Source organism: Pygoscelis adeliae, unplaced genomic scaffold (genome assembly GCF_000699105.1).
Source record: "Pygoscelis adeliae isolate BGI_AS28 unplaced genomic scaffold, ASM69910v1 Scaffold75, whole genome shotgun sequence".
NCBI classification, from domain to species: Eukaryota; Metazoa; Chordata; class Aves; order Sphenisciformes; family Spheniscidae; genus Pygoscelis; species Pygoscelis adeliae.
The window spans coordinates 2103048-2117656 of record NW_008824772.1 but is presented as its reverse complement, the minus strand read 5'-3'; the positions used below and the strand labels follow the sequence as shown (position 1 = coordinate 2117656).

Here is a 14609-nt window from a genome sequence, read left to right as displayed (position 1 = left end):
TAAATCAATTTAATGCATTTGCCTGCTGCTAAACTGGCTCATGGCAACAGATCTAAGTGCCTGGAATCACTTGTTGCAGAGATGACATCTTCCATATGTAAATTGATACAATGTATCTATATGGTTCATCACTAATAAAAAATTTTACAGTTACAATTTTACATTTGCAAGTGGTCACTAATATGAACATGCAAGATCCAGTGTGAAGTTCAATTCAGAGTTTTCTTTATTAAAATACCTTTTCACATTCCTTATACTAATGCATTGTATGGACACTCATGGGATGCTAGAATGAACATTTCTCAACAGAAGAGTGCTATGAAGTCAGTCATTTGTGAAAGGCTTTTGATAACAAACAACGTTTGTATAGGGAACAATAAATTAGAGATATTAGCCAGTAACTGGAGCTTGAAAATTTAAATGTTTGGAATGAGGATATAAAATCCTTTTGTATTTCTTGCTGGTTTTGCACCTTTGATGCAATGCTTAAAGCAGTAACTATATATGTATATACAAATCCATGTCCTCTCTTTCACTGTTTTCTAATTAAAACAAGAACCTTCTTACCTGTGGCCCAGATCGTGTAGTACTTTAATCTGCAGTAAGAAAAGGAGAGCAATTGCAGTGTCAAAGACCAGCTGGTTAAGGGGTTGGGGACAGTACTTTTTCTGTTTTGCTTTGCGTTCTTTTTTTTAAATTAATGCAACTGAGATAAACATGGGCTGCAAAGATTAGATCCAGGTCCAAACTGGATCCATGTTAGTGGTTTATCATACTATAGAGAAAAAGGATAGGCATGGAGTTCCATACTGGACAAACTGGACACAAGTACAACTTCAGATCTCTCCTAAAATCAAAAGAATAAGGATTATACATAACAGAATTTTCAGGTACAAACTCACTGACCTGGGGGGTCAGTGGGTGTAGTATATCCACCCACTCAAGACCTATATTTTGCATCATCCAAAATAACTGTGATGGGCAATCATTCTTTGAAGAACCATCACACCAAATTAACCAACAAGCATCAAAACTTTTAAAGGGGAAAAGCAATTTAGCAAAGAATAAAGAATATTTGTGCCTCTACTGATAGAAGCACTTGGTAAAGTACTGAATCTCTGAACAGTTATTCAAGTTTTTAGAGAGCCCAGAGCTCGCTCTTCCATTAGGCCCTCTTTGCAGTGTAGTGTCCAAGTGAGCTATAAATTAGCTGGCCCCAAGACTGGTAGCAGTCCAGCTGCTGCGGCACAGCAAGTTCAGTACAAGCTGCAAGATCACGTCAAAGTACATAGCATGGCTGGCCAAGCTGTGCTGAGCTCTGATCTGCCACAGTAGAGTGTTACTGATAACCAAGTTAGCTAGTTTAAAGCAAGCTTAGATATTTCTACATCCTTCTAGCATCACAGTAGTTACTGCACTGTAGAAATGTACTTCCTCAGCTGTAGCTTCCCCTTTTATTTCCTCAGAGCATGATGAATTGGAGGCTAGAAAGGCAAAATTGCATTAGCAGGAGAAATTAAAGATGGGAACCTAGGTCAGTGGTTTCTAGAGCCACTTTCCTATGAGAATTTTTGTTCATAATTTTTTCCATTAAATGCTTTAGGAATATCTCTATCGTTCCCCCTGAGGAAACAAGCTTTGAAAAGAAGAGCCTGGCAAACTCATAAATAAGTGCTGCAGAGCTTTTGAAACATTTGCAACATCTTCCATCTTGGCTTGTTTTCTTCTCCCAGCTGATGTTTGAGATGACTGTTCTAAGTAGCATCAGGATGCCCTTGTATTCTCTGTTGGCAACAAGACCAAAAAAGAAAAAAAAAAAGGTATGAATATAAATGTCCCCCTGCCCTCTCCTGTCCTTTTTGATCAATACAAAAACTTTAAATATAGTAACATATTCCTTAGAGCACTGTACAATGAGCTAATAAATACTCACAGTTCCCTGGGGAGATATTAGTATTATCTTCATCAGATAAAAAAGCAAATAAGACAGTGGAAGATTTAGGTTAACAATTACAGGCTAGACTGCAATACTGTTAATCACCAACATCTGCAACTGGGCACTTACTGATAAAAGTTGGATTCTTATGGGAACTGGCACTCAACGAATCTGAAGGTCAGATCCCTTATTTACTGGTAGATGCCCAGTTGCCACAACTAGGCCCCCATCTTCAGTCCCACAAGAATGAAAACCTTTTCTTAAGAAGCGCTTGGGTATCTCAACAGTGACCAATGCAGCGTTCAATTTTTAGACAGCATGTTTCTACAAGAGTCTGCTCCTTTGAATAAGTTATCTTCAGCACACAGCAGGGACATCATAGAAACCTGGCACTGAGAACCACAAAAGGCAGCGTGCAGATAGAGGAGTCCTCTATGTTAGGGGAAAGGGAAAGGGCAAAGAGAGATCCCAAACTCCATTGTCTTTACATTATATGACAGAAATAATTCTGTCCACTGAGGATTCACAACTGTCAAGTCCTTCCTGACATCAGTTGCCAAAGCAAGTCTTCCTCCAACAAATACCTGCTAAGAGTACATGGTGGCCTCTAACCTAATAGTTTAGTCTGTCAGCACTGAGGCGCCTAATTCCTTCTGTGGACTTACCCCCAAAGGATTTGCCCCATGAGTCAGAGGCAGGAATTCCTGGTTTATAATTCAATGTTTATTTCAGAGTATCACCTTGTTTTTCATATCCTGACTGCCTGAAATCCCCCCCCCCATTTTAAATGGACACATCCTTCATCTTCATTTCCTGTCTGAAACTATTGTGCCATGTTACTGTGCACAGTTAAGCACATGCCAGCTCCCCCTTCGGAGCTGGCTATGTTGTGCTGGCGATGGGAAGCAATTCCCTTACCACTGAGAATTTACAAAATACTTTTGGGATCACTTGAGTAAGATGAGAAAATAGCTGAAAAAACCCCAGAAATTTCTCTGAATAGATTTAAATTGTACAGTTTTCTGTCTCAGAGGGTACATTCTGAGGTTGAACAAATAGGCAGCTAAAAGTACACTATGTCCTGACTGAGGCTGCCAGTCCTCATGTACCCCTAGGACAGAATCAAACAAACAAACAAACACACACATCTAAGAGGTAATAGGGGAGGAGGAGATATGAAGTCAGAATGTACTGCTGAGGTAAATTTGACACAATACCAATTAGTGTTTGGCGAAGTGGCTATCTCATTGTTAAGATATTTCCTTCAATATGTTTTCAGAAACTGGGACCATTAAATAACTTAGAAAGATTGCCAGCTCTGATTTCAGGAAGGAAACCTCCTCCCAGTTCCTCTCTAAGTAATTCATTTCTTTTGCAAATACTTCCTATGGATGGCATTTAAGATACAAATTTCTGAAAGAGGAGAAAGAGAGAAGCAACCCCCAACCCAAAACTTTAGGTTCATTTCTAAATGACCTAAAAGTCCAAGACATTCAGGTTCAAGGTACCCTGGACTGCAAATCAGTCAGAACCTGTACTGCAACTGGGCCTTTATGCAATTCGAATAATTCAAACTTTAACGTATTTTTTTTCTAACGCACCACCTTTCTTGACATAATACAAACACTTTCAATGCCTCTGTGTAACACAACACTTATTGTCAGTACACAGTGTTTACTAAAGCCCTGAGCTCAATTTTGCAATGGTCTCTCAGTGAAGATGAAGCCAAGTGCCTAAATATTCACGCTGGATTATATTTATTCTGACAGAAACTATGTAGGGGCAAATGCACAAGAGCAGGGCTAGCACTCATTAAAATTATTTGCTTCATCTTTCTTTTTCACAGTGCAGTACTCTGTTTTGCCTGTGGCTTCTGGAAGATCAATGCAGAACTGAATAAGTTAACAGAGTTTATCTGAGGTGGAACTCACGTTGTTATTTGAATTTAGAGAGTGAAAAGGACAGCAGGATCTGATGTCGAGTCTTCACCATCATTACTGAAACAAAAAGGTTGCATGTCCTCCTGTCTCTGAAAACATAGCTCTTAGCAAAACACTACTCTCTCTGCTGTGGTGCCCTTTGTCCCACACTTCTGGAATACCTATTACTTCCTGAACAGAGTCAAATTCTACAAGTTTTTTGACAGGTCACTACAGCTAAGTAATCCATCTGGCATTTCATGTGATTAAGATGCCAGCTGACCAGCCTAGCTCCTGAAGGCCTCCTTTCACTCACAAATTAAGGGAGTAGCAGATCGAAAGCAACTTCACCTCTGAGCCAAATACTTGATTTGGCTATAAAGAAGCAGAACAGCTGGGGAGGAAGTTTAAGCCACTTGATCACTTTATAAGGAGCATTTTCCTTTTCATGAGTAGGATCAACAACTCCTCATTTGGACCAAACCACTGAGGTATATCCCAGTTAAGCATTGTGTGAAAATGAGCTACAGAAAAAAAAACAGTTGCAAGAAAATAATGATAGAAAGCACCTTAGTAGCTCCCTGCCTCTCCTGTACTCATCTATGTTGCCTGAAAAGTGTTCAGAGGCAAATAGTGGGGATAGAAAATCTATAAAAAAATTTATCTGTCCAGTCCAACTTTAGGTCACTTATCTGGAGAGTTCAAAAGAGGGATGGTGCTGCTTTTTGTCACTGGCTTTATTGGGAATCGAAGTGGGAATTTAAGAAGCAGAATATGGGGATCTGGTTTTTTGCTATGTCCTTTAAAGCTAATAATTAAAAAAAGAATAGTTACTATGTTAAGTACATGAACAGTATCTAAGGAGGGGACAATGTCACAGACATGAACTGAGTAAGGCTACTTCTAGGAAAACTCAAGATGTGCAAGTGTTATAAAGCTGACTTCTCTTTGGGCTGTTTCTGAAGAGTTACAGAGTAACTAGTTTTATTACCCTCCTACTGTTAACAGGAGTTTGTACAGACAACACAAAGAAAACACTGCCCTCAGCTGACACTTTTCTCCTTGAATCTAACATTACTTCATAGATTGTCTGCTTTAGCAAGCTTTAACAGCCCAATTAATTATGATGAAAGTGATTTACATGGAGTAGTCAGTGTATTTTCACTAAAGTAGCCTCATTATACTTCCATGGAGAGATTTTTTACTCACTTTTGGCCACAGGCAGGAAAACAAAAAAACTTCATAAAATTTTAGTCTTTCATCCAATGTCCATTATAAATTATGTAGGGCTTGGAAAAAAAAGACAAAAACTCCCTGAGCTTACACCAGATGTCTATCACAGCCTCTCTCGACCATTTTTCCTTTTGTGTCGCACAGGGACAAACTTTCTTCTGCATGACTCTCCAAGGAATGCCTGGTATAACCCAGAGAAGGGTTCAACTCAATTTATTTTTAGAAAATTGAAAGCAAAGAATAAAAACAAACCTTTAAACTAAGAGAGACAATGATACTATAAACCCTACTGGCCTGTTAATATATGTCTGTTTATTGTAACACAATCTGTGACCTTCAGTGCACTGCCAGTGTCTGTAAATAATACAATGGGCTGCTTTTTTATCCCATGGGGATGTGAGTGCTGATGGAGCCTTTCAAAACTCAAATGGATGCCATAAGCTGACGTAGACTGTGCTATTGTGATTCTTATTTATGAGTCTCTCTCTCTCTCTCTCTCTTTTTCTCTTTAAGTACAAGTTCCAAAGTCACAAAGTGGATGGCAGAAAAGACACCCGGTCTGCATGGTTTGAGGTTGGATTAGATAGCTTATATAACATTCATAAAAGTACTTCTGAAATGTAAGTTCCCTGCCTCTTAAATCTCTTGAGAGCAGAGTAACAGCTCATTCAAGACATTTATTCTTTTTAAAAAAAAATCCATTTTTTTCCACTGGCTTCTTAGCCGTATAAAGCTGTTCACCACCTACAGAACCTTCACAAAGCTCCTAATTGTTTAGCTGAGATCCTCCGTATAGGGATAATACTATTCTCACCTCTTAGAGCAGCATAACTGTGACATAGCTATGTACTCTGAGATAAAAAATTGCTTGCCTTTAAAATTTCTTACAAGGTCTCCATTTTCACCACCAGCCCTTACAGCCATCCCACTTGCTATACCAGTGGATGAAAATGAACCCAGAAGGAAACAGTCATAGACAGCGAACAGAAGTGACTTCTGCGAGTTCAGGTGATCAGCCATTCCTCCTTACTTTAACTCTTCATTTCACACCTTAGGAAGGACTTCACTTCTCTGGATATTCCAATCACAGAATGTATGTGTGTGCATGTGAGCTGACACACCCCGAGGAGATTCACTGGCACTAGACACTCTATAGATTTTACAGATGGGACTGGAACAACAGCTCTGTCCCCAGTGATACATTAACCAGCTTAGCAGGTTTTCATATGCAAATCTTGAGTGCCTCAGGTCCATCAGGAACCTGAAGCAAGCAGCAACGATCCCCAACCTTGTGCCATTCTGTCAGCATGAATATTTGTGGCACATATCCAAAGCTGCGCAGGTGTTCAACACAAATTCTTGGAAGATCATTACTTGTCATCTACCTCCTGTACCAGCACTACCAAATACCAGTCAGTTCCATGGACTTTTAAAGCTGACCATTCTACAAACGTAGTACTGAAAGCCTGATTAGTAAGAATATATATGAAGGGATTGCCCAGTAGCTGTCCAGTAAAGGTCCTGCACAACAAATAAACAATTAAAACGTAGCAACACTTGAACACTATCTCACTAGATACACAACAATCTCAATCCAATTTCCCTATATTTAACTGCTTGCATAAAAAGTATACTTACAGAATGCCTGTTTTCCACAGAATCTGCAAAATAAAATACAATGTATAAATTATGAAATGGCACATTGCAGAGTGATCAGTTCTATGTTCCAGAAAATAGACTTTTACGTTTAATCTAACTTTTTTTGTTCATCTTGCAATGATGTAAAATTCCTACCTACAACTAAGGTTCAAGCTCTGGTCCTAAGAAGTATCCAAGAACTAGCTTAATTCAAGTACATGGGTGGGACCAGACATTTCAAAGACCATGTTGAACAGTACATGTTTGACAGCTTTCCTGATTATGGTTTAGAGCAGAAGTCTCTACTGAGAGCACAAGCTGTTACTGGACAAAAAAGAGTCTTCCTTTTAGAGGCAAGTTCTCATGAGCATTATACTTCCTCTCCCAATTCCTTGCCAGGAAAATAACGTACTGCAGAAATCCGGTATAGGATACAATTTTCAGAGCCAAATAAGATCCTGCAAAGACACCTGAAATTTTATTAATAAAAAGATGCTTGTTCCCAATGAAAGCCTGAAAATCAGCAGGCTCCTTCCATTTAGGATCAGTGAACTTTAAGATTAGATCTTAGTTGTTTTTCTTTTTAAAAAAGAGGATTTAGCTATTCAGAAGTTTCACAGAATACCTTGAAATACTAAAACATAAATATTTCTTTGCCCTCTGAAAATAAGACAATCTAGAGACATGAGGAAAGTAACCCCGCTTTTAGAAGAGGACTTCAAGTCTTGTTAAAAGTGCTCTTTTGTATGGTCTGTTAAAAGATATTTCACGTGACAAAAGTAAGTGCTGAATCTTGAAGGGTATTTTTTGGAAAGTATATAAAATCCAGTGGATAGAGGTTGTGTCAAGGAAATTCATCTAATGCTCAAAGCAGAGGGTTTGGACTAGGGCTCTGGGTTAATCTTGCCAGTATTTTTTCTATAAATGTGGGATAGTCTCTGAATCTATGTTTTTTCTAAGTATGTATCTTTTAAATAGCAAATAATAACATCAGTCCTCCCATAGGCAGAACACTTATGTAAATTTTGAGAAGTTCTCTGAAATCATTAAATGAAGGATACTATGAAAAGTACTACTACCATAAATAGACTTTAATAAAGGTCTTTTAGAAACTCCCTTGCCAGCCAGCAGTAGTAATGAGGAAACTGAACACAGGTGAATCTAACTTTGCAGATAACAATGCCAAGGTCTCTTTTCCTCTGTCCTTTATGATTACATCCATGTACATTTGTGGTGCAGTTAAGCTCATACAGTTTCTACCATCCACATTTTTATTACATTAGGATTGTGATTCTGCTTCACTGAAAGCAGCACCATGAACACAGTGTACAATCAGACTACAATTTCTGAAACACAGAGAGACTACATGAGTGTCACTGGCACTGTACACTGTAAGTTTTCTCCAAGTCAGTTCTACCTAGAACTTTTAGCCTAGGAAAAGGATTAAAAACTGCGGTGACTACAGCACCTTATATGAGTGCATAAACTTAATTTCAGTATAAAATTGATCTCAATGTTTGGCAAGATTGATCCCTATATGTTTAGCCAGTTTGATAAGAAACAAAATAAAAAGTTACATGGGAAACACGTAAAAGCTTTTTGTGTCCTGAAAGCTGACAGAAGAAAAACACTGCTGAGCCAGTGCTACATCAAAGCTTGACTTTAAGTGGACAAAACTATATGCAAGGTTTATGAAGTGAGGTATTAACAACCTGTAGTTTAGTCCTCTGTCACAATGTATTGTGCTTACAGGAAGGAGGAAATGAGAAATTTTGTATAAATTCCAAGCTTCAAACAACGGGATGTTTGCTACCCCAAAAGCTACTAGGTCACAATAACAGATATCCCGCCTCCTTGTTATCTGTCACCCAGATTCAAAATAGTGTCGCTTTGTAGCTAAGTATCATATCTCTACCAGGAGAATGTCTTAATCTGTGCTCTTTGAAAGTACTGCTGGAAGGCTGTATGATTTCTAAAGGTACCAGTGAGGTAAGACAGCATGTAGCCTCTAATGAAAGCACAATGATACGGTGCTTTTGCTGATTCTTTGCTACATCAATCTTTTCACAACATTTTTATTTCATTCCTGTTAAAATTATGAAGTGTTTTTTACTTGAAACACACCAATTTTACTGTGATGAAAGAGAACAGAGAGATTTTCAAATGACACCTGGCTTTCCCTTACTAACAAAAACAGGGAAATGAGATATGCTGGATTCTAGTCATATACAGAAAAATTGGTCAAGCTTCCTCAGCAGGGCAAACAAGAAGCTGCATATTTCCTGAAAGGAATCAGAGCTGAAGGTCTGGTGCTGGTGATTTCTAAAAGATTCCCAAGTCTAATAAAGGTAAGTGTTTTTATGGATTTCTGGTCAATTTAAACTCTTGCTATTGTTTTTAATTGATGGGGTTTTTAATTCAAAGAACACATTTTTACAAAGGAGTACATTAATGGCAGGAATTTAAGACACTGTCATCTCCACCTGCTCTGCTCTTTCTCATTGCTAGAGGTTATGGAGAAGAGAATATATGCCTAAACAGTTGCAATTCATAATCCATCTCAAACCCATCTCCAACACTGGTGAAAGCTAAGATGCTAGATTATCAACTGGAGATGCTGAACTGCAGACACATACTACATTCTGCCAAGCCTTTTATTGGAGCAGTAGCTTCTAACAGAGAATCTTGGCAGGCGGCTTGGGAACAGATCTCACACAGGGGCATGCACGCAATTCAGCTTTGCATTTTAGGTTCAAGCAAGGTCAGAAGCTCCCTGCATATTTGTGTCTTACTGAAAGCATCTGGCTTTGCCTAATTTTTGGCTGAAGCTATTGTAAGCATTTGGCTCTGGAATCAATGTCTCACAAATCCAGGCTTTGGTCTAGAACATGTCTTGAAACCTAAAGATCCAAAGAGGTTTTATTTTGGAGAAGGGACAGGTTATTTGCATGATTTCAGACTGCATGCAACTAGCATGTGCTTGTAAGGCCTGAGTTTCGAATCACACAATTAATCCCCAGACCCTGTGAGTTTTCTCTATGCTGGAAAAGGCGTTCAGTGGGAAATTCTGGCTAAGTACAGAGGTGTTAAGCCTGAGGCTCAGTATCAGGAAAGTATTTGAGCAGATTTCCTGATTGCTAGAACTGATTTCTAATAGTTTGTTCCAAACCACTGAATGCAATGGGGATTTCTCATGCCTCTTTCCACTGGGATGTATTTATTTTTCCATAGTACATTGTTGGTTGCAATAGGATCCTTAGAATTTCCTGTCTCACCACTGCAGTTGCTTCCAAGTGACCAATTCATTTTTCCAGACTTAGCAGCACAAAGGCTGGCTCTGCATTTTGTTCACTAGATTTCCATTTTCCTAATAAGAAATTAGGAATAGTTATCTTGCAATAAGCCACTATGAGTTCAATTCAGCGCACATCAAGATCAGTGCAAAGCCTGCCACTGGCTTCTGTGAGCTTTGGATCTGATACAGAGCAAAGGCAGAGCTCACGGAAGGAGCAAGAATGTACTAATACATTGTCTTCCACAAGAAGTGCCCTGAAAAAATGTAAGGAAATCTGTGAACTGGAGTTGGCTCTAGTCTTCTCAGCAATATGAACAGAACTGTGCTACCCCAAGAACTGGAATCCATGTCAAGGTAAGGGGTGGAGCTGAGATAAAGAACCAGTACAGAGATGCTTGGACTTCCTGGCCCTACTGCCTCCTGGGAGGATGAAAGGTGTGATGGAAGTAAATCATGCATCTAAAAGAGCCTCCACCCACCCAGCTGAACTTAGTATCTGACATATCCTGACCCCTTCCTCAGGAAGAGCATCAGCTGCCAGCCTAGCCTGTTGGGACTCCAGTACAGGCGCAGTAGGCAGCAGGGCCACAGTCATTTTATCATTCTTGGCAGTCTGTTGATTTAGACAATTGCCTGTTTTGCTTAAGTTTCGGACTGTCTCAGTTCTTTCTGAACAAAAAGCAACAGCTCTGGGACTGGGCTGGATATTCCTGACTCCCAACATACTTTGGCCTTTTCATACAGCAACCAGAGAAAGCAGTATTTTAAGGAAATTAGTTCATCCTGATAGGTGTGAAGGACTTTTAGACAAAGCTGTTATTGACCTGACTGGTACTAATTGTGACCATTCCCCAAATTGCCATTTGGATGTAAGGTTTGATTTAAAGGTGAGGCTTGAAGCTTTAGGTATTTTATGTAAAATACTAAAGAAACAGCCTATTGCTCTAGAAAAGGTTTTAAATCAATACCTCAGTGAACTTCCTGAACACTAAGTCTTCTTTCTCTGAATTAAACTAACCTTTCAGTAACAATGCAAGGACAACTTCATCTCTTTCAGTTGCTTCCAGAGACAATGCTAGTGATCAGCATCCTCCTTAAACCTCTCATTATATCAGAGGAAATCTAGCATCCAACTAAAGAGACGGACATTCTCTATCTATAGTACTATTATTTGACTTTCAATCAAAATACACCTGACTAGACTTGAATTTCGTAATTGACCTGGTTCTCCTACTGTTAACGGGTTAACTGTAGTTAACCACATGCAGGTCTTCTGGGATTTGAAATGTGCATTTGACAGTTTGTTTCTGTCTATCTTTAACGTAACACCTCTTTAGGCCTGCTACTCAGAATAAGGAAAGCAGCACAGCAGATAGGATGGGAAGTCTTACCATAGTGTGATGGAGACACTAAAATGATAGTGACAGGAGATAACATAGCCAATACCAGGAAAATAAAAAGAAAAGAAATAATGGCAGATGCTCCACACATTGCCAAAGGCCTGGGGCTTGGGAAAGGTCAGAGCGTTATCTGCACTATGGATTCATGATTTGGGATAAGGACAAGCAACAGCTGTAGAACTCAAAATACACGGGAAGTTGGTTACTGACATGGCATCTGCCTTACTGGGGACAGCAGTGAGAGCCATCAGAAAAATGAAGAGGAAAAATATTTTAGCTCAGTCACAAAGAATTGCATCAGACGTAACAACTACTGACGGCTCCTCAGCTTCCTCTCTAGCGAACACAATTTCTGGAATGCACAGACAACTCCTTGAAAAGACAAAATTGCTTATGAAGCACTCAATTCTAATTAAACAAACCCAAACCACAATAGTTACCTACAAACAAATAATAACAAAATATTACACAGGTCTTAGATGTTAAATCTGTCAAACTATGTAGCTGACACCAATTCCCAAATTAATGTAATTTCCCCAGAGGACACGTTTGTCTGAACCATTAACTTCCTGAAGTAGATTGTACCCTTGGGCATTTGCTCAAAAATCTCAAAGAATATTCAAACATAGTGAAGATCATAATGGTAAACCAACTTTGCACCCACTAGTAATGTTCAACATCTTTCACAATTGGCCTTTAATATACTTATATGAATATATATTAAAGTACTTAAGAAGATAGATCTATTTCATAGGGATCCTCCACTGCATTTATACTTTGCCACCTTGCAATCAAACAGCCTATCAAAAATCAAAGCAAATGTTACATTTAAATAGACTGTAATGTAGCTATCCAACTAACTGCATAGCTATGTGATGCACTGCTTATCTAATTGAAACACTTTTCCTGTGTATCAGTCAGGAAAAACAGACGTGATTAAAACAATAAACTGTCACTATGTTTCCAAGAATAACTGAAATTGTAGAATGTTATGCATAAAAGAGCAGGTGGACTGCAAGATTAAGGGACGTTTGCGTATCATCTGGCTAATTCAGCTCAGTCTTTCAATCATATCTCATTTTATTGCAGTTTCCACTTTATGGCAAATACAGTCTTATAAGTGCTTTGAATTATAGCTCTGCTGTACCAACCCTGAGTTTACAACTCACAAAACATCCTTCTAGTATATAACACTTTCCGTCATGTCAAAAATAGGAATGGTGAAAGGCGTAATAATCAGCATCACACCTTGGCAGAAAGCAAGCGAGGGGTTATACAACCAGCTTCTGCAGCTTGTTACAGGTCCAATTCACACTCACTGGAAAACGTTTCAGAACATTAGTGGCCTTTGGGTTCAGCCCTAAAATGAGCTGTTTTTTTCTCATCATGCTGCCAGGTGATCCTACATGAAGTGCCTAGCCCTGTTCTTTAGTGTAAAGGATATTCTGCTTTTCACTGCAAGGCTGTGAAAAATGAGTACAACATACAGGCTCAGCACCAAGGCAGGAATCAGGATTCTGAAATTCTGTTTGCAGTGTTGTCACTCTCTAAACACATTGCCTTAAACAAATGACCTAATCTCTCTGTTTATTCAGCTGTAAAATGGAGATAAAAATTGCCTTATAAGTCCTCACAAGGGAAAATTAAGTAATGTTTTCTAAAGTACTTGGAGACCCTCACATGAAAGATTCCCTAGAAACAGAATACTGTGTCAGAGCAGGTGGGAAATCCCTTATAAAACAGAAAAATAGCAAATTAAAATACAATGATCAAAAATTAAAAATGGCACACAACAAAGCCACTTGGTAACACGGATGGGGACAAAACCTGAACAGTTTACAGCCCTAATATTTGCAAATCTAGACTTCCTAACACAAAGAGAGGAAAGGAAATCCTTTCTGATTTAGTCTTTGACAAACTATGAAGCAACGCTTTTAACCTACTGTCTCTGAACTCATTACTGCCAGAACATTTACAGACAGTAATTGCCAGTAAGCTGCTAATGCCCGCATACAAAAGTCTGTGTTACAGGAGGCGGAAGGGTAGAGTGGCTGGCACATAAAATCCGAGACAATTTTTTATGGTTCTTAAAACAAACAACCCATCCTACTGAAGTGATCATATTGCTTTAGAGGTTTTTAGAGTTTGTTGTTGGAGGCTTTATAGATATTTGCTGGGGTTATATCCAAAACCAGTGTAATATTTTATAACACATGGCAAACATGCTCAACTAAGATGAAAAGTGTTGTTCATGAGCAGTTTGAGATAACACAACATAACATCCTAATCCCTAACAGGGCATGTTCAGCTCCAAATTCAGATACAGATGTATGGCCCAACTACTTAGCAGATACAGTACAAATGGGCTGATGAAGTAGATGATACAAATATTAATCTCACTGCATTAAATATAATTGGTTGATGAGAAACCATGAAGGTGTTACACAACTTATCAACACCTGTGATTTCGTAGCTGCCCTTCAGTATGTTCCTATGTGACTTGGATCTCTTTTTTATGGCATTTATCTTCTAAACTATTCAGTCACAAATTTATCCCTAATCTCTATACAAATGCTTCCTTTATGTGTTTAATTTTTCACTAGCTTACTTACCATTATTAGCTTTTCTGATTTCACTATAAACTGTTTCAGTCCCCTTCTGTACAGGAGCTGGAAAATGTATTGGCACAGAATCAATTTCTTTTCTTTCTTTTTTTTTTGTTTGCCTTATGAAAAGCTCCTTAAACAAACAGAAGACACTGTTTTACTTTCAGAGGAAGTAGTTAACATAAGCAGCAACGAGCCTGTGGAGTCTGTATGAAAAAGCCATTACACCCCCTCCCCCAAACCCAGACTGTAAGGTTCTGAGAGGGAGATGTCTCTCCCTCTATATAAAAATGATGATGAAAATAAGCTTCCCTTTCTAAATTTGACTTTAACATTCTAATAATCTTCTCAAATTGATACTGCTTTAATTTTACAGAGACATCTACCACTAGAGAATAGTTTCTCTGGATCACTTTGAAGAGCTGCTTCAATTTGTTCTAAGGATTTAGAGATCCTAGACCCGAGGAGATCTATCATTTGGAAGACTAACTACACCCCCTTTTGGCAACTAGCCTGATTAAATCTTATGGGCACAAAAATAATCTAATTTGCTGTTGTTTGTGAAATGTCTCAGAAGAATAT

The 14609-nt window shown here is 38.7% G+C and overlaps 1 protein-coding gene across 4 annotated transcripts in view; it reads right to left on the bottom strand.

The window, feature by feature from the left end:
- Nucleotides 1–208: 208 nt before the first annotated feature.
- The window catches only part of PECAM1 (platelet/endothelial cell adhesion molecule 1), a 34122-nt gene continuing 19721 nt past the window's right edge, over nt 209–14609 (bottom strand). For 2 of the 4 annotated variants that reach the window (XM_009323680.1, XM_009323682.1), the window contains 3 exons: nt 14034–14090; nt 6727–6749; nt 209–1784 (listed from right to left, as the gene is read on the bottom strand). In XM_009323680.1, coding sequence (XP_009321955.1) covers nt 1755–1784; nt 6727–6749; nt 14034–14090 — 110 coding nt within the window. In that variant the 3' untranslated portion in view covers nt 209–1754. The remainder of the gene's footprint in view (nt 1785–6726; nt 6750–14033; nt 14091–14609) is intronic. The other 2 variants (XM_009323681.1, XM_009323684.1) reach the window with 1 other exon arrangement.